The sequence below is a fragment of the Electrona antarctica genome (assembly GCF_951216825.1).
Source record: "Electrona antarctica genome assembly, chromosome: 2".
Lineage (NCBI taxonomy): Eukaryota > Metazoa > Chordata > Actinopteri > Myctophiformes > Myctophidae > Electrona > Electrona antarctica.
Genome location: NC_136807.1, coordinates 48,753,200 through 48,775,604, shown reverse-complemented (window position 1 = coordinate 48,775,604; position 22,405 = coordinate 48,753,200). Strand labels below are relative to the sequence as shown.

Sequence of the window (22,405 nt, the reverse complement as noted above, 5' to 3'; positions counted from 1 at the left end):
GGAGAGAAAACCAAGATGGCCGCCAGACAGAGTATGGACGGAGTGGATTCAAATATTTGTTTTATTGAAAACTATGGTCCCTACGGGTGTAATTGTTTTCCGAACACCCGCCGGACATGTGGGGAAAAACTATTTAAATTTTAGATTTTGCATTTGTACAAGGTAAGAGTGATTTTGAGGCACAAACGTAAACACAAGACTTTTTTTAAGGGACTAGTCTTTTAGACTCTCGTAGAGAGATTCGTCAGAATCGAAAAAACCGTCATTTCTTTCACTCGAAACATAGATGTTGTAACCGCGATCATTAGTGCTTTAGTTATGGCCAGTGAATAAAGCTTGTTTTGGAGAAGAAAAAAAATGTAATCTGTGAAAATAATCTGAGATAAATGCATTTTAGTCAATTTGTTTACATTGAGGCGGACCGAGGCGGACTTTTCACTTCCGGTTCACTTCTGGTTTCATCAGTCGCCTAGCAACCTATTGAAATGTATTGAAAAAACTTTCTGGCACAGGATGAAATCCTCTTTGCCAGACTCAACACAAACACAATATATATATTGTTTATTATTTAAAATTGTGACATTTACAAGTTCATACGTACTACCCTGCAGCCCACCCACCCCGCCCCACAAATTGAACAAATTGACCCTAGAGCCAATCATGTGGTGAAGAGCGCAATCTACCCTTTAACCCATTTAGGCCTAAGGCCGATTCTAAAAACGCCTCTAAATCCTGACCTAAGTTTTCTGAAAAACTTAAAATATTTATATAGCAGCATACATTTTTTTTTACATTTTTGAATACTGTACATACCCCAAAATGGGTTCCCGGCCTGAGGGGGTAAAACACCAAAAGGGGTTCCCGCCCAGAATGGGTTAATGACGAGATATCTCGTCCATGGCAGTCAACCATTGGATTTCAAATAAGAGAGCCCACATTTTCGAATTGCACTCGACAATTTCAGAGAGCGACAGCCCGAAGTCCTCACGGACTTCACGTGAACGTGCATTTTAAGTCTGTGAAGACTGGAATTGGACCTATGACTCTAATTGTCCCCCCTGAGCATGACATTTAACCCCTAACTGCTCCCCCGGGGTGCTGTATTAATAGAGCTCCCTGCTCCTAATAGTTAGGATGGGTAAATAATACAGAAGACAAATTCCACGTATGTGCAAATGTACAGTGGCCAAAAATACCTCAACGGAGTGGGTAGGGTTCTATTAGTTTTGTAGCAGAAGAAGACCACATCATCATCATCATCATACTATAATCATACTATAATTCTGACAATGTCTGAATGTCTGAATGTGTGTCAGAAACACTGCCGTAGCTCCTCAATGCCTGCACCAATCACTCCCACTTTTCACACAGGCATTGACCATAATAATATGGAGTTCTTAACGAAGCCCTTTTTTCGATTTTACACATTAATGATTAATAATGAATTTATTAGTGAATTAAAAATGCGCTCAGGGCGCAGTACCCCCTGCGGCCACAATGGGGGGGGGGCAATATCTCACAACGGGTAAGGGCTAGTACAATATCATTTCCTGTTGGACTGATGATTGTTATTTAACCATCAAAAGGAGGAAAGCATCCGTGCTATTTTAGATTTGAGCTAAAAAGCATAATTTTAAAATAGCAGATATCATCACTTCATACGGTCACTTCATACCGTGCTACGAGCTCGTAGACCTGAGCTATTTTTGAAAGATTGTGACACGTTGTGTAAAAAAATGCTTCTGGAGGTCGCTGGAACAACATATTTTGAGATGGCAGTCGGCTGCCAAAAAAACACTTATAATTGTGATCCTTGACATGAAAACGTTTGAGAACCACTGAATAGTTCGTTTTTCAGAAAACTGTCTTAAAGGACCACTTCACCACTTTTCAACTTCTCTTCCTATAATTATAATTGGTCCTAACTAATGTTCATGATAAAATACCACCACTTTTTTTCTACTAAGTCTGTGGGCAGTATTATGCGTGTCTTAAGTACCAGGTCTTATGACTTAACTTAAGACCTGGAGGCGTGATCAATGCCATTTGGCCACTCAGAATAGCCAAATGGCATTGACCACGCCTCCAGGTCTTACGTTAAGTCATAAGACCTGGTACTTAAGACACGCATAATACTGCCCTGTGTCTCATAGGAAGGCTGTGGGCAGTTCAGAAACCCGTCCACCAGTGACATCATCGATGGTGAATCCAAGCTAATAGAAACGGCAGGCTTTTTTTCCCTGAAAAGTTGCAATGCAAAAGTTGAATCCATCGTTCTCACGATAATAAAAATCTAAATATATTTTAAAACAAATCTTGTTTAAAAGAAAATCTGCCTAATGATGATGTCACTGGTGGACGGGTGTCCGAACTGCCCAAAGCCCTCCTATGAGACACAGACTGAGTAGGAGAAAATGGTGGTGTTTTATCATGAACATTAGTGAGGACCAATTATATGAAGAGATGTTGAAAAGTGGTGAAGTGGTCCTTTAATGGGTTAACCCATTTTGGGCGGGAACCCCTTTTGGTGTTTTAAACATCATGTTATAATTTAGCTATTGAAAAATAGCAGATCTACAAGCTCATAGCGCGCCACTCGGTGGCGCGCTATGAGCTTGTAGATCTGCTATTTTTGAAAAATCGTAAAAATGTGGCGCAAATCTTTGAATATATATTCTTTCAGAGCGAATGTTTTTAACTCGGGTCTAAATGGGTTTTAAAGAACAATTGCGGGCAAAAAACAGGCGGTAAATACTGTAGTGAAGATGCAGAGGAAGGTGAGAGCAGTAACAAGTCCATAAAACATGTGTGGTTTCAGCAGTGACTGCTGGCAGAGTGCTGTTGGTGGTGTCATGTATGCCACAGGCAGACAGACAGCCTATCAGGTGTCATGTATGTCAAATGTTTAGCTCGCTGCATGGCCCCCCCCCCCCGCTATCATCCAGTTCCCACACTGTGAAATCTGGAGTGTTGATTTCACTCTGACAGTGTTAATGTAAACAAATGAAACTGGTTACATTTGTATAGTATACTCTCTGGGTTAGAATTGGATACATTGAACATGGACGATTTGACTGTGCACCCTGCACCCACGTAGCAATTTACAATTTAGGCATTTTAGCAGACACTCTTAGCCCATTTTGGGCGGGAACCCCTTTTGGTGTTAGCATTATGTTATGCTTTAACTATTGAAAAATAGCAGATCTACAAGCTCATAGCGCGCCACCGAGTGGCGCGCTACGAGCTTGTAGGTCTGCTATTTTTGAAAAATACGACTGACATAGAAACATAGCTTTTTCAGAAAACTGTCAGGATGTATACAGAAGACATTTTTAGAATCTGATCTCAGGTCAAAATAGGTTAAACCAGAGCGACTTACAGTAAGCAAGGAAAACAAGAGGTAAGTATCTATAGCATGTCGTGTGTGTGTGTGTGTCTCACCCCGGTTTTCATGTCAGCCTTCTGGACGGTGTACCCAGTGATTTCTGTGTTGCCGTTGTCCTTGGGAGCGGTCCACTCCAGGGCAGCGTTGAAGCCCCAGCTGTCCACCAGTTTGATACCGGCTGGAGGCCCCGGTAGCTCTGCATGGGGAATGGCAGTACAACCATTACAATGAATGAATGACTATAACCTGTCCTGCACGGATGACAGAGAGGCACTCATTCACATGCAGCAGAGTAACTCAGCCTGAAAGAAAGAAAAGCACATCGGGAGCAATTTGGGGTTCAGTGTCTTGCTCAAGGACACTTCGACATGTAAGCAGGAGGAGCCTGGATTCGAACCGCCGACCCATGGATCATTGGACGACCTGCTCTACCTCCTGAGCCACAGTCGCCCCAGAAAGAAAGAAAGAAAGAAAGAAAGAAAGAACGGAAGAACGGAAGAAAGAAAGAAAGAAAGAAAGAAAGAAAGAAAGAAAGAAAGAAAGAACGGAAGAAAGAAAGAAAGAACGGAAGAAAGAAAGAAAGAAAGAAAGAACGGAAGAAAGAAAGAAAGAACGGAAGAAAGAAAGAAAGAAAGAAAGAACGGAAGAAAGAAAGAAAGAAAGAAAGAAAGAACGGAAGAAAGAAAGAAAGAAAGAAAGAACGGAAGAAAGAAAGAAAGAAAGAAAGAAAGAAAGAAAGAAAGAAAGAAAGAACGGAAGAAAGAAAGAAAGAAAGAAAGAAAGAAAGAACGGAAGAAAGAAAGAAAGAAAGAAAGAACGGAAGAAAGAAAGAAAGAAAGAAAGAAAGAAAGAAAGAAAGAAAGAAAGAACGGAAGAAAGAAAGAAAGAAAGAAAGAAAGAAAGAAAGAAAGAAAGAAGCCCTAAATCCTAATATCTCCCATTGCCAAGGGGGGGATATACCCTCGTCTCCCACGCGGGAGTGTGTGTGCGTGTGTCTAGTCACGTACCAACAACCTGGATAGTGATCTTGGCCTTGTCCTCCAGGCTGTCCACCTTGACAGACATCTCGTAGACACCAGAGTCCTCTCTGGCAGCGCTGCGGATAAAGAAGATGGTGTTCTTGTCGGTGGTCCTGATGTTGACCCTCTTCGTGTCCAGAGGCTGACCATCCTTGGTCCAGCTCACCACGGGCTTGGGCTTACCCTGTGGGGTCATGATGATCTCCATCTTAAGGCCTTTTCAGACGGGCATGCAGCGACTGACGCGCCTAGTAATTAATTTTCTATGAGAGGCGTGCATTTGTTTTGGACGCGCAGAGAAGTCGAGGGGGCGATTACGTAAGCTTATTTTCGCACGCATGCTCATTTCGTGAACACGCCTGCGGGCGACAAGATTGTGGTGAGCTTTTGTTTTTAACGCTACGCGTCGCGCTCCCCTCATGAGCAGACCGGTCGCTGAACCAGGCGACAACGGCTGCGTCACTCGCTGCCCGTCTGAAAGGGCCTTTAGACTGATGGAACAGATGGTGTGTGTGTGTGTGTGTGTGTGTGTGTGTGTGTGTGTGTGTGTGTGTGTGGCGTGCGTGCGTGCGTGCGTGCGTGCGTGCGTGCGTGCGTGCGTGCGTGCGTGCGTGCGTGCGTGCGTGTGGGGTGCATGCGTGACTCATGTAAGAGAGAGAGAGAGATCTTACAAGGAAGGGGATGGTCAGGTTGATCCCCCCTCCGATCTGCTTCACATAGCGTGTTCTGAGGGCGCGGGGCAGGCGCACCTTTGGGCGGTCTGCGGATAAACAACAACATACTGTAAATGTCAATGCTTTCTTATTATATATGCTTTTAATACATTGTTTATTGTAAAATGTAAAAAGAACCACCGCTCATCCGCTGAAAAAACTTAAGTGAGGTGCTGGAGCCACAAAGGGAACATGAGAAAAATAAAGGGAAGCTCCACACACTCAGATCTGCGCACAATAAATGTATTTGTTTAGCAAGCTTTCGGTCTACTGGTGCCTGAAGAATAAGGTCAGTAGACCGAAATACATTGTTTATTAAAATGACTTAAAAGTGTTTACAGTATTTCCTGCTGACGTTCAAGGTTGTACTTTATTGTTACATCTGGTACAGGTACCATATGAGTACAACTTATTTTGGTTTGGCTTCCTTCAAGATTTCAAGAAAAGAAAGAGTGCAAAAAAGAGCAAAGAGAAAATAGAGTATCATTAAATGTGCATATACATTTTGGTATATTGTATATATACACCAACAGCATTTTTCCCCCCAGTAGCTGCCGCCATAACTTTGTGTAAACAACTTCCTCAATAATTGTCCTCTAGGGAACAAGTGGAGGCCAGGATGAATATTATGCTTCAAGACGTACTCATGTTTTCAGGGTGAGGTTGGTTAACACATGCTAAGAATGACAGGTCAACAGGGTCCCAAATATAGGAACTACTCATAGACCAGCCACTCTATAACATGTGTGAAGGGCCTAAAGATAGCCACGTGTCTCGGCCAAACCCGAGGGCTCTGGCACACTGCAGCCGTCCGAGCTAAAGAAAGAACCGCTCATTTGTCATGGAAAGGAAGTGGCCTTGAAGTCAGCGCATTGGAAGGCACGACGTCTTTTTACCACTTGTCATCATGAAGTTTGAAGTCGTGAAGTTCTCGAAAAAAGAACGAAGGAAAACTATTATACTTAGATGACAGGTGTGTCCCCTAGAGAGGTCTATACCGGGTGGGGTATCCTCCTTTTTGAGTGGTGTAAACCACTCCTACAACTGGCTTTGTTAGTTTACGTGTCTGTCTGTCTGTTCGTACGTCTGTCTGTTCGTACCAAAAAATGAGCATGGTTGCTATGGTCACCCAGTTCACACGGGTGTGATTTCATTACGTCAGACATTACGTCAGACCACAGTTGATCAGTCTATATAAGACCTTACACCACTCAGTTCACACGGGTGTGATTGTTTTAGTATTGATGATTTAAAAGGAAACGAGCAGCAGTGAAACTGGCAGAGTTATGGGGCGCAGTCGGTAGTACTGTCGCCTCACAGCTAGAAGGTCCTCAGTTTGATTCCTGCCAGGGACGCTGTGGTCGCTGGCCTTAGGCTATACTGTGTGATGTTCTCCTAATGTAATGTAATCCTGGTCTCTATCCCCCTGGTCAGCTGGAGCGCCTGATGGAGGGGAAAGGAACCGGTTGGAATAACATGTTCTTTCCGCATATTACGTCCTACCAGGGAAAACCCTCCTGTCAGGTGATAAGAAGCAGCCTGCTCACTCCTCATGCATTGAAAGAACCATGAGCTCAGTTTGGGGCTCTCCCCAAATAGATAAGTAAATGAATGACTGACTGAATGAATGAATGGTGCCCGGGAAAGGATTGACTGATGGTATATACAGTATTCAGGAGCAGAGCGGCAGAGGAGAGGAGAGGAGAACCAGGGCATCCAAACACCTCTCCTAAAATAGCTCTGATGGTGAGGTCTTAGACATGCATTCACACCACATGTCACAAATCAAGATGTAGTTGGACAGCAGTGGCTCTAATCATGTCTGTGTTTTACTGTTTGGAGGAGGCAAGATCCATGTACTTATTGGCCAGTTTGTGACAGAAAAACATCTTATTTATTTTTTCATTTTCAGTTACAGATATCGTGATATATCGTTGCTGAAATCTCTTGCAATATATTGAATATCGTAATATCGCAGATATCGTATCGTGAGGTAGCCATATCGTCCCACCCCTAATGATAATGTATTATAATGATAATAACTTACAACTAAGACAATTACAATACACCGGGCCAAAGGTGACCAGTAACTTTCTAAGTCACTACCGTACTACAGCACTTTAGTAGTAGTTCAGTATATGAGTGCTTATGAGTGTAATTAATAACATTATTATTAGCAGATAATATAAGATAATAATATAATAATATAAGATAAGCATAAGTATTGGAAACCAACTCTGCTGCCCGCCTGCTCACCACAAGACCACATCACATCAGTCCTCCAAGGCCTTCACTGGCTCCCAGTCAAAAACAGAATAGATTTCAAAATACTGCTCACCACGTACAAGGCCCTCAATAACCAGGCTCCCCGCTACCTCTCTGACCTCCTCCAACTCCACGTCCCCTCCCGCTCCCTCAGGTCTGGTGATGCCAACCTCCTGGACATCCCCAAGACAAAGAAACAAACCTAGGCCCTCTCCCTTTGGAACTCACTACCAGCTTTCATTATACCCTTGGCCTGTTCAAAACCTCCCTCAAAACCCACCTTTTCCGACTCACATTCCCCACCTCCTTCCAATTGCCTGCTTTGTCTATTAATTTTAACGTTTACTTTGTTTAGTTTTTAACCCCAACCTCCCAATTTCAGCACGGACACTCTAACAACAGGCCACTGAACCTGTTTAATGCTTAATGAATTGCATTTATATACAGTTGGAGGCCATCGATATTGTCCTTTTCTTTTTGCTGAGGTTTGCGTGATCTGCGCAAAAGGACAGTTAACCCATTTTGGGCGGGAACCCCTTTTGGTGTTTTAAACATTATGTTATAATTTAGCTATTGAAAAATAGCAGATCTACAAGCTCATAGCGCGCCACCGAGTGGCGCGCTACGAGCTTGTAGGTCTGCTATTTTTGAAAAATCGTGAAAATAGAAATAGAAAACTGGAGGATTTAGAAGGATTTTTTTTAGAATTTTGAGGTCAGGCCTAAATGGGTCAAATGATAAGGGACAATATCGGTGGCACCCAACTGTACATATTGTTTACAAGGCCTTATAAACATGGGCTTCATATATAGGAAGCTTTGCCGTTCGTTCCTTATAGAAAACAATGTCCTCAAGCATTGTTTAGATTCTCAAACTGCCCATATTAATTGTTTTGAATGCTAGCGGATTATAGGTGGTTGCGAGTGAAACTATATCACGGGCCGCCATGTGCATAACTTAGAGGCGGTCATCCAATCGGCTCATGGAATGGTTTGGTTTGGAACGGAGTCCCCATAGCTCCACATAAGCAGCAAATCTCTCAAGAGATCACAAAGGCTTACAGGATACAAAAAGGACCCCCCGCTATCACCTCCCCACAATAACACAACCTCCATTTCTCTCCCACCATTCACAATGCAGTCTTTGGCAGCATTTGGCAGCATTTGCTCTGTCTACTCTCAAGTCTCAACAGTTGCGAATGGCTAAATTAGCACTGAGTTCACGGTGTAACTCTTTGTACTGACTTGTCATGCTCCGCTGCTCGTGGCGTACTATTAGCGCGCGGATCGGGATCAGCCTCCAGGAAGCATCAATCCCACAGAGGCTGCAGGCTTCCTGATCCACGGCCTGAGAACTGAAACGCCGTCACTTAATGCGGCCTGCAGGTTAATATCAGAATACTGAGATATTATTGATTTCAGCTGTTACAATTCCAAACATGCAAACATGACCCGCTTTAATTAATTCAGTCTATTATGTAGCTTAATGAGTAGTAGTAAAATGTTATTGGTTTTTTTTCATGTACAATGTGTATTTAGTTCATAAAGTTAGTTGAACAACTATAACTAAATGCATTTGAAATTAAATACAAAGGCTACTTTCCAGGATTCCAATAAAAAAATAGTAATAAAAAATATTCAGGATTTCAATTCAAATATAGCAAAAATAGCTGATCTACAAGCTCAAAACGTGTGGCACTGCAGCGCGTTTTGAGCTTGTAGATCGGCTATTTTTGCTACGACGGTAATATGCAATGTGGCCCTCTGGAGTGAGAGTGGAAATATAGTGGCCCTCTCCATCGTCAAAGTTCCCCACCCCTGACCTAGAGTCTGCCACTGTCTCTGAGGAAAGGAGGTCTTTGTGTAGGTATAGGCCAATGTACAGTTGGAGGCCATCGATATTGTCCTTTTCTTTTGGTGTTTTAAACATTATGTTATAATTTAGCTATTGAAAAATAGCAGATCTACAAGCTCGTAGCGCGCCACCGAGTGGCGTGCTACGAGCTTGTAGGTCTGCTATTTTTGAAAAATCGTGAAAATATTTATTTCAGAAAACTGGAGGATTTAGAAGGATTTTTTAAAATTTTGAGGTCAGGCCTAAATAGGTCAAATGATAAGGGACAATATCGGTGGCACCCAACTGTAGACCCCGTTGAAAGAGAGGAGTTATGACCGGTGTTGAACGAGAGGAGTTATGACCGGTGTTGAACGAGAGGAGTTATGACCGGTGTTGAACGAGAGGAGTTATGACCGGTGTTGAAAGAGAGTGTCACATTCTGTCTCTCCCTCAGTCTGTGACTCCACACTGGCCACTCCCATATCCCATTCCAGCACACCCAGTTCCATTTACACACCTGTCTTCAACTACCTCATCAGCCCAGCAGTGAACACTTCTCCAATCAGCCTGCTCCCTATAAAACTGGACTCAGTGCAAACACTCATTGTCAGTTCATAACCTGGTGTCATTGATGTCCTGCTTGTTTCCTGTTTTGACTACATTGTCATTTTGCTGTTGCCTGATTCCTGCCTGCATCTTCAGAGTAAGATTTAGGCTCACTCTTTATTAAATACTTTATTATTCTACTCTTGTTTGTTGTGACTATGCACTTGGGTTCAACTCTCTGTCTGCATCCGTGACAGAGAGGAGTTATGACCGGTGTCGAACGAGAGGAGTTATGACCGGTGTTGAACGAGAGGAGTTATGACCGGTGTTGAACGAGAGGAGTTATGACCGGTGTTGAACGAGAGGAGTTATGACCGGTGTTGAACGAGAGGAGTTATGACCGGTGTTGAACGAGAGGAGTTATGACCGGTGTTGTCGGATCTTGTGAGAGAAATAATCAACCAGGTCTATGAAAGGTGGCCCAAAAGAAGTGAGAACACGTGAGCACTTTAAAGCTACATACGTTGGCTATTTGAAAATAGTCGATCTACAAGCTCACAACATGTTGCATGCACCGTTTTAAAAACACAAATCTGGTTTGGAGGTCCCTGGCCCTGCACTCTTTGTCAGAAGGGGATACACAAACAATTACAGAATTAATTAATTTGGGGGTCCTTGACATGAAAATGTTTGAGAACCACTGTTTTAAAACAACATTACAAAGCAAGCCCAAATAAGCAACTACAATTTAGAAACAAGCCCAAAAGACCGCTACCAATACAAGACATATACACACACACACACACACACACACACACACACACACACACACACACACACACACACACACACACACACACACACACACACACACACACACACACACACCAAGTCACCTAGAACCAGTGTTGGGTATATTACTTTATATTTGGAATATATTACTTATTACCTTAATTTGTCTGAGCAAGAGTAATATATTAATATTACTATTACATATTACTTTTTTTTAAATGCTCAAATCGAACAATTAAATATTTAGTATAATTATAAATTATACATTACGTAGACCAGTGGCGTACCTACAATAAGCCGAGGCCAAACGGCCGCCTAGCCAAATCCATTTGAAAACACGACTGAGAAAAAAAGAGGACAAACACCAGACCTGAGAACTATTAGTGGGGAGCGGAAATACGTAATTCTTTAACTTCTGCACATAATGTCACAAGACAGAGCCACGGGCAACGAGACAGACAGACAGAAAGATTTTTAGAATATATTACAATTTTTTTGTTAAGTAATGTATTATATTACAAGTTACCATATTCCGGTAATATATTACGTAATATATTAAGTTACGTAGTGTTAGTTACCCAACACTGCGTAGAACCCATATTAGGCTCATATGTCATGCTCTGAGCTAACCAGTGGTTCCCCTCATTAGATGCAGCATGTTTCTGGGGGTATCGTTTTCTCCCAGCAGGAAATAACACACACACAACAAACACAGTTGACCTTCAGACGTTTGTATACCACTATAGGACCGTTTACATCAGGGCCGCGTCACTGGCTCAGTGGCCTCGCTTGAGGTTAGAGTGTCCGCCCCGAGATTGGGAGATCGGGGTTCGATCGACGGCCGGAGTCTTCCCAAAGACTGTAAAAATGGGACCCAATGCCTCGCTGCTTGGCGCTCAGCAACAAAGGGTTGGATTTGGGGTAGCTCGGGTCCATAGCCTTCTACTGCTTCTACCCTGCAGTATAAGGCTATGGGACTTTCAGTTTTAAATCTCAAATCGAAATCAGACCAGCCTCTCCTCTTTAGCGTATTTTAAAAGAACGTTTTTGCTACTCACCAAAACAAAGGCGGGTTGTGTCATTAGAAAGCCTTCTTTCCTATAGTGGACGCACTCTGAGCCCCCCACCACACGTATAAACGGTACTTTTTGGCCAAAAAGGGATTTTGTTTGCACCGGAAAAAAAATACTTTTAGTTACTCCGCTGCGCCCTCTACCGATATTGCCCAGATAACTGCCTCATAGAGAATATTTTTCCTCCGGTGAAAAAAAATCCCTTTCTGTCCAAAAAGTACCGTTTATACGTGTGGTGGGGGGCTCAGAGTGCGTCCACAAGGAAAGTAGGCTTTCTAATGACACAACCCGCCTTTGTTTTGGTGAGTAGCAAAAACGTTCTTTTAAAATACGCTAAAGAGGAGCGGCTGGTCTGATTTCGATTTGAGATTTAAAACTGAAAGTCCCATAGCCTTATACTGCAGGGTAGAAGCAGTAGAAGGCTATGGACCAGAGCTAGATTTGGGGTAACGTCATTACATGTCCAAGGGGTGTACGTGTACATCATGTCCAGGGGGGTGTACTTGTACATCTGCCTCACGCTACAGAAACAGGAGATAGGGCTCCTGGCCTATATGGGCCTCATGGCTCGGCAAGGCTTACTTAACTTACTGCGTCACGCACCAGTCTCTCAAAATTGTCACTGTGGGCTGGAAACCTGTATCTTGCTAATACTTTTTATTGGTTCAATATTTGTAAAACTCGAAGACACACACACTTAATCACTTTCATTTGATTTGGGTTTTCTTTGGCAGTAAAAATTACAAGTTCACGGCTATTTCCGCTACTTTTGCATGACACTGTAGTATGACAAAGTAAGGTATTGATATTGATTTAAATATGGAGATTTCTGCACGACAGTGACGATTATGTTCCATAATTGTACCATAACTCAATATTATTACTATAGAAATTATTATGTAGCATTATTCCTGTTTTTAAGTTGATAAAAGATGAGAGATGAGAGAAGAAAAGGATAGAATGTAAAGTATAATATTTTACTTTTCATATACTTTGTCTCTTATTTGTAAGAGAATTCCTTGTATATGAACGTCAAGCCAATGAACAGACTGTGACTCTAAACCGTTCTAAGTGGAATGGAATCACATTCATTATTACACACATCATCAAAACAATGGAGTAATAACTACGTAAATTGCTATACCCTTGGGTTTGACGGTAAAGTTCAGCTTTAGAGCTCAGTAATCATATCTCTTCACTCGGTTGTACATGTCTATTCTGAGGCTATACTGAGCCTCTCAACATGAACCAACAACAGAGGAACAGTCCTTCTCAACCAATTACAGTAGAGTGACAGTTTATACAGTAGGTGTGCATTACAAGAACGTAATGAGCTCTAAGTAGCCTCTTATTACGAATGCCAAAAGAACGACCACAGTTTCTACTCACAACATGCGGCATCAGCAGTGGCGTGCACAGATAGACACTAGGGGGTGCTAGAGCACCCCCTGCCCTTTTGACAATGTGCCCTTTTGGAAAAAAACAAACGTTCGTTTTTTTGTACAGTTACACTATACAGTATGTGGACCATGGTGACATTGATCAATTCTTGAAAAAAAAAGCTTCTAATATATTATTTAGGCGCCACAATCTATAAATCTTACACTATGAAGGCAACCGGCCGGTTCCACGTGCTGCACAAGGTGCCCTTTTTTTCACTTGAGCACCTGCCCCTCTAAATGTCTGTGCACGCCACTGGGCATCAGAGTCATGCAAGGAAGGGACAGAGGTGCAAACTAACCAATCTACAACATCACAACGTGTCTTTCTTGGCGGTCTACTATTTTTAGCCCCAGAATAGGGGTGCTAATGTAGGGTTCATGTAATGCAAGCTTTCCTCTTATTACATTCCAGTATTTAGTTTCAGAGGTGTACTGTATATACAGTGTATTTGTACACTGCCACTTGCCAGTCCGCTTTAAGAGTCACATGGTCATAAAATATGACCGTGTCGCCGGGGTCGTACTAACGAGGCTACTGTCAGTTACAGAGTGCACAGCTGACAGGTGTCACTCTCGTTGGCTAAATGTTTTCCTTCACCTGCCTGACACTGGCGTTAAATCAAACTGCCCCTGCAGTGAAAACGGAGAATCGGACACCTGTGTGGCTGCCATATATTTCAGCCTGTACGGGTGGCACACAACAACAGTGCAAACCAATACTCTGCGAAGCCTGATTTATGCTAAGCCGTATGATGCCAGACGTCTACAAGCTCGTAGATCTGCTGTTTTATGTGTATGATGAAGTACGAGGGATAATATACATGATCGTCTGTCTCTGTCGGATTGGAAACCTCGTATGTCCAAAACTGTTACTTTTCAGGATTCAAATTGAAAAGCACTTAAAGGGTCATTCCACTCATTTTCAACATTTTACTATGTCATTAATATACCTTAGAGCTGTTGTGTGGAAATAATAAAAAAGTCGCCCCCATTCTGTGTTTCCTAGAACTGCAATTATGAAAAAAGCATTAACATGGTGAACACATCTTGATGACATCATCAAGATGTGTTTCACCATGTTAATGATTTTTTTCAGACCTACAGTTCTAGGAAACACAGAATGGGGGGACTTTTTTTTATTATTTCCACACAACAGTTCTAAGGTATATTAATGACATTAATGACAAATGTTGAAAATGAGTGGAATGCCCCTTTAAAGCAGCAAAAGTAGCAGATGTACAAGATCAAAACGTTTCGAGCTTGTGGATCTGCTACCACTATCGATGCTTTTGTCTGACGCTGCAGTATGATCAAATAGGGCGTTGATTTACAAGGAAAAACAAATCAAACAAACAAAAAAAACAAAACGTTTGAATATGTACGATAAGAGGTTTCTGCCCGACAACAGTGACGTCATCATACATACTGAGGAACACTGGCTCTGCCCTGGATCCTATTTGTGGGTAGAGACTAGAGGCTATGCCTGGGAATGGGAAGGTCAGCGGTTCGCCCCAACCCTAGCCTGTGTCAGAAAGTGTCCTACAGCGAGACACTTAACCCCTGACCGCTCCCCTCTGAGCGCTCATCGTGATATGACCAGCCGTCAAGCTATGGGTGAAGCTGAAACTGTCTCTTAGGGCTGTCACCATTACACATTTAAGTTGACGATGAATTGTCTTGTACAAATTAACTGTTAACGATTCAATTGTGTTTTTGGCGTTGAATTCATTCATGAGGGTTATGAATGAATAGAAATTACAATTCTGTTTCATTTTTAGGCTTTGTAATAAAAAAAATCACACCTGTGTGAACTGAGTGGTGTAAGGTCTTATATAGCCTGTCTGACGTAATGAAATCATGTCTGATGTAATGAAATCACACCCGGGTGAACATAGCAACCATGCTCATTTTTTCTGCACAGACTAACAAAGCCAGTTGTAGGAGTGGTTTACGTAATGAAATCACACCCGGGTGAACAGGGTGAACATAGCAACCATGCTCATTTTTTCTGCACTAACAAAGCCAGTTGTAGGAGTGGTTTACACCACTCAAAAATCACACCCGTGTGAACTGAGTGGTGTAAGGTCTTATATAGACTGATCAGCTGTGGTCTGACTTAATGTCTGATGTAATGAAATCGCACCCGTGTGAACTGGGTGACCATAGCAACCGTGCTCATTTTTTGAGCACAGACAGACAGACAGACAGACAGACAGACAGACAGACAGACAGACAGACAGACAGACAGACAGACAGACAGACAGACAGACAGACTAACAAAGCCAGTTGTAGGAGTGGTTTACACCACTCAAAAAGGTGCATGCGGGCAGATATGAGAAATAACTGTCATTTTTCTAAATGTTATACGTCAAAATATCGTAAATAGCTGATCTACAAGCTTACGTGGGGTACGATAGTATGTCTTTATATGCCACCGCGTTCTCTAACAGGGGCACACTCAACAGATTCAGATTCAAGAAAAACAAACCTGCAACTACAAATATTTACAAGCATCTTAACAGAAAAACAAGCCCAAAGTTGCTTATAATAAGAAGACATGGCAACACCCTGCAGTATGAATGCAGCTCACTCAAACTCAGGTTACTCTGCTTGGCTCGGGGCGTTGCCAAATCTACCTTCTGTAGGTGCAGTGCGCTCGCTGCTCAGTGAACGGTATGTGTGTAATTTAAAGCTAATGAAAGGTCTTGTCAGCGCCGTCCGGGAGAGTTATAGTGCGTACAGCTGCGGAGTCCATTGGTCGAGCTATAGCGTCTACTACTTAAAACCTAACGGTTTGCAACGTGAGAACTCCAAGGATAGGTCATAAGTTACACAGCCGTCGAGCGGCCGACTTGATTGAGAGGCTTGGAAACCGAAGAGAGAGAGAGAAAAAAAGACCTTTAAAATATTATGGGACATTTATGTTCCGGAGGGGAACATAAATGTCCCATAATATTTTAAAGGTCTTTTTTATATATAATTTTGTTTTCATTCAGGGGGAAAGAAAACAAAATTGCATCCCTTTCCGCTCCTTACTGTACGCATGGAGAAAGATTTTATATAACGGAACACTACTGAATGTCTCAGAAATGTACTCTATATAAATGATAGAGAGATGCTCTTAATTGGTATACTATTCCCCATTAGGTAGACATGGGAATAACACTGAATGAATTGTATCAACAGTTATTCCCGTCATGAGAATACCCATTGCATACAGCAGGGGTTCTCAACCCGTGGGTCGCGACCCCTCGGGGGGTCGCCAAATTATTTTAGGGGGTCCCCAAATTATTTTCAAAAAAAATAAAAAATAAAAAATAAATTTTATTTTCACGATTTTTCAAAAATAGCAGACCTACAAGCTCGTAGCGCGCCACTCGGTGGCGCGCTATGAGCTTGTAGATCTGCTATTTTTCAATAGCTAAATTATAACAATGCTTAAAACACCAAAAGGGGTTCCCGCCCAAAATGGTTTAAGGTTATTGTAGCAGTCAATTTATATTGGGGGTCGGGAGGGGGCGGGGCGGGGGTCCCGAGACATTGCCAAAGCATTTCCGGGGGTCCCCGGCCAAAAACGTTGAGAACCCCTGGCATACAGTACACGTTACACAATAACATCCTGTCACGGTGCTTCATGCTATACTCACCAGCCACCTCGTGGATTGGCACGGCGGCGCCGAGGGCAGCGGGCTCGCTGCGACCCCCGGGGTTAACGGCCACCACTCGCACACACAGCAGGTCGCCCGTCGTCAGATTCTTGATGATCAGGTGATTAGAGGAGGTCAGCTGCTCGTTAGCTGCAACCCAATCAGAGGCTGTGTGTGGGGGGGGGGGGGGGGGGGACGCCACAGTTAGCATTGGCACGGTGCGAGTGCTCATGACGAGCTGTCAGGCTTTCTCCTGATGAGGTTTTGATAGAAAGGATTTTGACTGGTTTTGGTTTTTATAAGGTGATGTAAGTGATATTTCTTGGGTTAAAATAAGTCTTAGATAGCAGTCATTGCTGTAGGGGAGGCAAGAGTGTTTATTCAGTAAAGTCACATACCAGTAAGACGCCTGAGGGCGAGAAGCGCTCCATGGCCAACCTCGCCCTCTGTCTTGAGTGTACAGGGTTTGATGAGGTCAGATCAACATATGGAATGTCAGAACAGGTCAGCTCCATATATGGAGATCTAAGGGTGGCAGGTCGCATTTACTATGATCCACTGATTTACTATCATCCCTGACGATCCCTGTCACGAGACCCCGGGCACCATATATGGGGGCTTTCCGCATGTATGGGGATTTTGAGTGATACACTGACTTACTTACTGACTGACTGACGGGAAATGCATGTTTCCATAGTTAACAATAAATCCAAGCTTATAACGCGGATTTCTCTGGCACTATAGTGCTATGCTATGGCCTGGAGGGCTGGGAGATAACGTGTTAAAGGGGAAAACCACCCATTTTCAACATTTTACTATGTAATTAATATACCTTAGCTGTTGTGTGGAAATAATAAAAAAGTCCCCCCGATTCTGTGTTTCCTAGAACTGTAAGTTCACCATTAACATGGTGAAACGCATCTTGATGACATCATCAAGATGTGTTTCACCATGTTAATGATTTTTTTCAGATCTCTAGTTCTAGGAAACACAGAATCGTGGGGACTTTTTATTATTTCCACACAACAGCTCTAAGGTATATTAATGACATAGTAAAATGTTGAAAATGAGTGGAATGCCCCTTTAAATGGAGTAAGTGAAATTGGAAGTGGCGAAACTAAAGTGATTGGACATAATTGAAGGAGCTGGAGAAACAATTAAGACCATTGTTACTGAACAAACACAGCAATGATTACTACTGAAAACAGCATTTAAAAGATCATTTCCAGCGGATTGTTAAAGATGGAGTGCCACAATTTTTGTATTTTTCCAGTTTTTCATGTGTCTATGAGGTGACAGTACTTCATTAGACACCCTGGAGTCGTTTTTATGTACAATGATGTATTCCTTTTGTATTTAGGGTTTCTTCCTGGAGGCTGAACCCTTGACAGTCAAACGTGCCAATGAAAAAAACAGTAATATAGTGATATCACATTATCAGCCCCTCCCCTAACTCCTCCCCCTTTATCATACAACCACAGCTGTGGGTGCGCCTTAAATTCAGGTGGATCACCACCCATCACCACCCACCAGGCAAACCAGGAAAACCAGGCATACTTAATGAACTGGTGGGGGTGCCCACATAAAAACGACATTTTAACAAATACTGTACACTTTATTGAAGAAATTCTTCCTCCTTATATAACAATAAGACCTGATGATCATGTTTTAGGGTGGAAAAAAATCATGGCACTGCATCTTTAATGAGGGCACTTTCAGTGGTTTATCACCTGCTGACATACGTTTACAAACAACACGGGTTAGGAGGACAGGGTAGAATTTGGCCACCATCGACGGTGCAACCCCAGTAGACCTGATGTCATCAGAGCAAAGCGAGCTTGCGCTTCTAAAAGTGGACGTCAGCGCAATACGAGTGACAGACAGCCGCTGACAGGGCTGCCTGCCCAATACGGCCCGGATGCGCCTACGAGTCAATCTGCTGTGTCCCTTTGACACTCGAGGACAGGTGGCGGGCCTCAGAGTGTCTCACTCACACACACACACGCACACGCACACACACACACGCACACGCACGCGCACACACGCACACACGTTTGACAGCCAGGGAGGGTGGTTAAACTCACTTCCGTCCTTGCAGTACTCGACGGTGTATCCGTCCAGGCCAGAGTCTCCGATGTTCTCCGGGGTCGTCCATGCGACGGTGAGGCTGTTGTCGTTCACGTCCTCCACGGTGACGTCCAGAGGGGCGCTGGTAGGGGCTGAACAAACGCCGTTCAGAAACAACAGAGCGGTTGGAGTAGTAGTCTGGAAAAAACACCTCTTCAGACTCCACCTTATAGTCTGCAGCACTTGCCATAGCACTTGCCCTAGCCTCGACGAGTTTACAGGCGTATGCAAAAGGCTAAAATTATTACATAGCACGTTATGTAGACATATAGCATTCTATAGTACTGGATACTGTAGTTTCATTGTTGTACAGATATTCTACTGTTAAGACGGATGTTAGGATTACTTGACTGACTATGTCTATGAATTTGAAGTATTATCATGTGTTGGTCTTGCATATATGTAAATCGCTCTGGATTAAGGGCGTCTGCTAAAATGCCTAAATTGTAAATCTAAATGTAGGAGTCTATATAGCACTGCCTGTAAGATGAACACTCATTGTCATTGAAAAAATAAAAAGACGTGACAGAACGGAAGGATGACACAGAGATGAGCAGCTCAAATAAACCGTTGATATCCATTGATAATATCCTGATTTGTAGTGGCTTCACGCCGAGATTAAGGGTGCCTCATGAGATTAGCTGCTCACAGAGAGATGGACGGACGGACAGACAGACAGACAGACAGACAGTGGCGTGCACAGATAGACACTAGGGGGTGCTAGAGCACCCCCTGCCCTTTTGGCAATGTGCCCTTTTGAAAACAAAAACAAAAAACAAAAACATTTTTTTCTCTTTTTTTTTTTTTGATTTTTCAAAAATAGCAGACCTACAAGCTCATAGCGCGCCACTCGGTGGCGCGCTATGAGCTTGTAGATCTGCTATTTTTCAATAGCTAAAGCATAACATAATGCTAACACCAAAAGGGGTTCCCGCCCAAAATGGATTAAGGCAACCGGCCGGTTCCACGCGCTGCACAAGGTGCCCTTTTTTAACTTGAGCACCTGCCCCTCTAAATGTCTGTGCACGCCACTGCTCATGAGATTAGCTGCTCACAGAGAGATGGACGGACGGACAGACAGACAGACAGACAACAGTAACACATTATGAGTGACAGTTTGTGGAGCCAATGAAGGCCTGAGAGCGGAGCCTTCATTCAGTAGTATACCTGCAGGGGGAGGAGGCGTCGGGGCCTTGGGCGGGGCCTCTACCGCAGCAGCTTGGGTTGGAGCAGCTAGCATCAGACAGACAGCAGGTTAACCCATTTAGGTCTGACCTCGAAATTTAAAAAAAATCTTCTATATTTTCACGATTTTTCAAAAATAGCAGACCTACAAGCTCGTAGCGCGCCACTCGGTGGCGCGCTATGAGCTTGTAGATCTGCTATTTTTCAATAGCTAAAATATAACGTAATGTTTAAAACACCAAAAGAGGTTCCCGCCCCCAAAATGGGTTAAGGGACCACAAATCACCCCAGCACTGAGGGCTCACTAGATATATATCATAGGGGTGGAACGATACGGGGTATACCTCACGATACGATATCTGTGGCGATATTAGGACCTCGATAATGATAATATCACGGTATTCGATATATTGCAATATTGCTATATTCAATGTATCGCAAGAGATTTCATCAGCAATGTATCACGATGTCTGTAACTGAAAATGAAAAAAAAAATAACAATAAAAGGCAAAACTCTGGAATTATGTATTTATTCCAAAATCTTACATGATTGTTTTGTGTCACAAACTGGCCAATATGTACATGAATCTTGCCTGGTCCAAACAGTAAAACACTGACTGCATCTTTGCAACTTGTCTCTCCACAACAATGGGTAGCCTAGTACTACTAGTACTAACTATCAATATCACCATATTGGGTTTACGATACTATCGCGGGACGAAGTATCGGGCTATATTGTGATATCGATATATTGGCACACTCCTAAATTATAGACTCACAGGTCTGTCTCCAAATGTTGCTTTTGTTGCTAAAATTGGATGAAAACGATGAAGAGTTTAAACTGCGGAAGATGCTGATGTGGAAACCTACAATACAAGTCAAGCAAGCGAACTTGGGGCAACAGGGCCTTCTCAGTGGCCGCCCCTTCACTGTGGAACTCACTCACCCACCCACCTTCACCACATTCAAAAACACACTCAAAACCCACCTTTTCAGACTTGCTTTGATTGATTGATTGGTTGATTGATTGATTGATTGATTGATTGGTTGGTTGGTTGGTTGATTGATTGATTGATTGATTGATTGAGTGAGTGACAGTAAGAGACAGTAAGAGGTTGGTCAGAATAGAACTCAATACAAAAACTGTTAAGGTGGTTGCACACTGGACGCGTTTTTCGGAAAACTGATGGAGAAACGCCGCTAAATATCAGAAAAACGCGTTCTGTGTGCAGGGACCTTTACTGTGGAGGACACCATGATAAAGCATTACTGTCACCAGACAGTATTGGAAGGCAGAGGATCATCTGGCAACGCAACACGCAAGGTCACAGCGTTATACTTTACATCTGCGGTAAGGTGTGTGTGTGTGTGTGTGTGTGTGTGTGTGTGTGTGTGTGTGTGTGTGTGTGTGTGTGTGTGTGTGTGTGTGTGTGTGTGTGTGTGTGTGTGTTTACCGTCAGCAGGGGCATCAGCACCTTGGGGTGCCGCACTGTCATCAGAAGCAGCGGCAGCAGCAGCTAGCGTTGAGATGCCATTAGAAATGCATTAGAAATGATCAAGTTAAATGAAGTTATATCTCATCGTCACCTTCCTAAACTAATGGCCTATGTCATTTTTTGATGATTATTTTATTTTGCTTTAGTCAGCTCGTCATGACACTGGTCACCTCTGGGCAAAATCGCCAAAGTCCTAATTGAAAAGGATCATGCTGATCCTGCCCCTAATTAGTAAAATGAGTGTGGCATATAGGCCAAAATAAGAGTGTGACTTTAGGCCAAAATAGGCTATTTTTTTGGCCAAAGTCAATGGTGTTGTGATGTCATCAGGACTCAGTCAGTAAGTAAATTGGCCTAAATCTAAGGTTTAATCCTATTTAGTTCAATTTAATCATATTATGTTACATAACTGACAGACTTTTTTCCTGAAAACCTTAAAACAAATGACTTAGGCCATTAGTTTAAGAAGGCAACGTCATGCAGTAACCAGAATCATGCTATGTGTTCTACTAAAGCAAGCAGAATGGAGTACAGGAGTCACGGCTCTCTGTGTGACACCGTGTGACGGGGACAACCACTGACATGTGTGACACCGTGTGATGGGGACAACCACAGACATGTGTGACAGGCACAACCACAGACATGTGTGACGAGGACAACCACTGACATGTGTGACACCGTGTGACGGAGACAACCACAGACATGTGTCACACCGTGTGACGAGGACAACCACTGACATGTGTGACACCGTGTGACGAGGACAACCACTGACATGTGTGACACCGTGTGACGAGGACAACCACTGACATGTGTGACACCGTGTGACGGAGACAACCACAGACATGTGTGACACCGTGTGACATGGACAACCACTGACAT

The 22,405-nt window shown here is 43.1% G+C and overlaps 1 protein-coding gene across 2 annotated transcripts in view; it reads right to left on the bottom strand.

The window, feature by feature from the left end:
- LOC306916025 (myosin-binding protein H-like) overlaps window positions 1-22,405 on the bottom strand; it is a 59,269-nt gene that overhangs the window by 18,210 nt on the left and 18,654 nt on the right. The window contains exons 2-7 of one of the 2 annotated variants that reach the window (XM_079493717.1): window positions 20,013-20,078; window positions 18,803-18,937; window positions 16,719-16,886; window positions 5,076-5,164; window positions 4,393-4,588; window positions 3,442-3,581 (exon numbers count right to left, since the gene is read on the bottom strand). In XM_079493717.1, the coding sequence (XP_079349843.1) occupies window positions 3,442-3,581; window positions 4,393-4,588; window positions 5,076-5,164; window positions 16,719-16,886; window positions 18,803-18,937; window positions 20,013-20,078 (794 nt within the window). The remainder of the gene's footprint in view (window positions 1-3,441; window positions 3,582-4,392; window positions 4,589-5,075; window positions 5,165-16,718; window positions 16,887-18,802; window positions 18,938-20,012; window positions 20,079-22,405) is intronic. The other variant, XM_079493718.1, reaches the window with a different exon arrangement.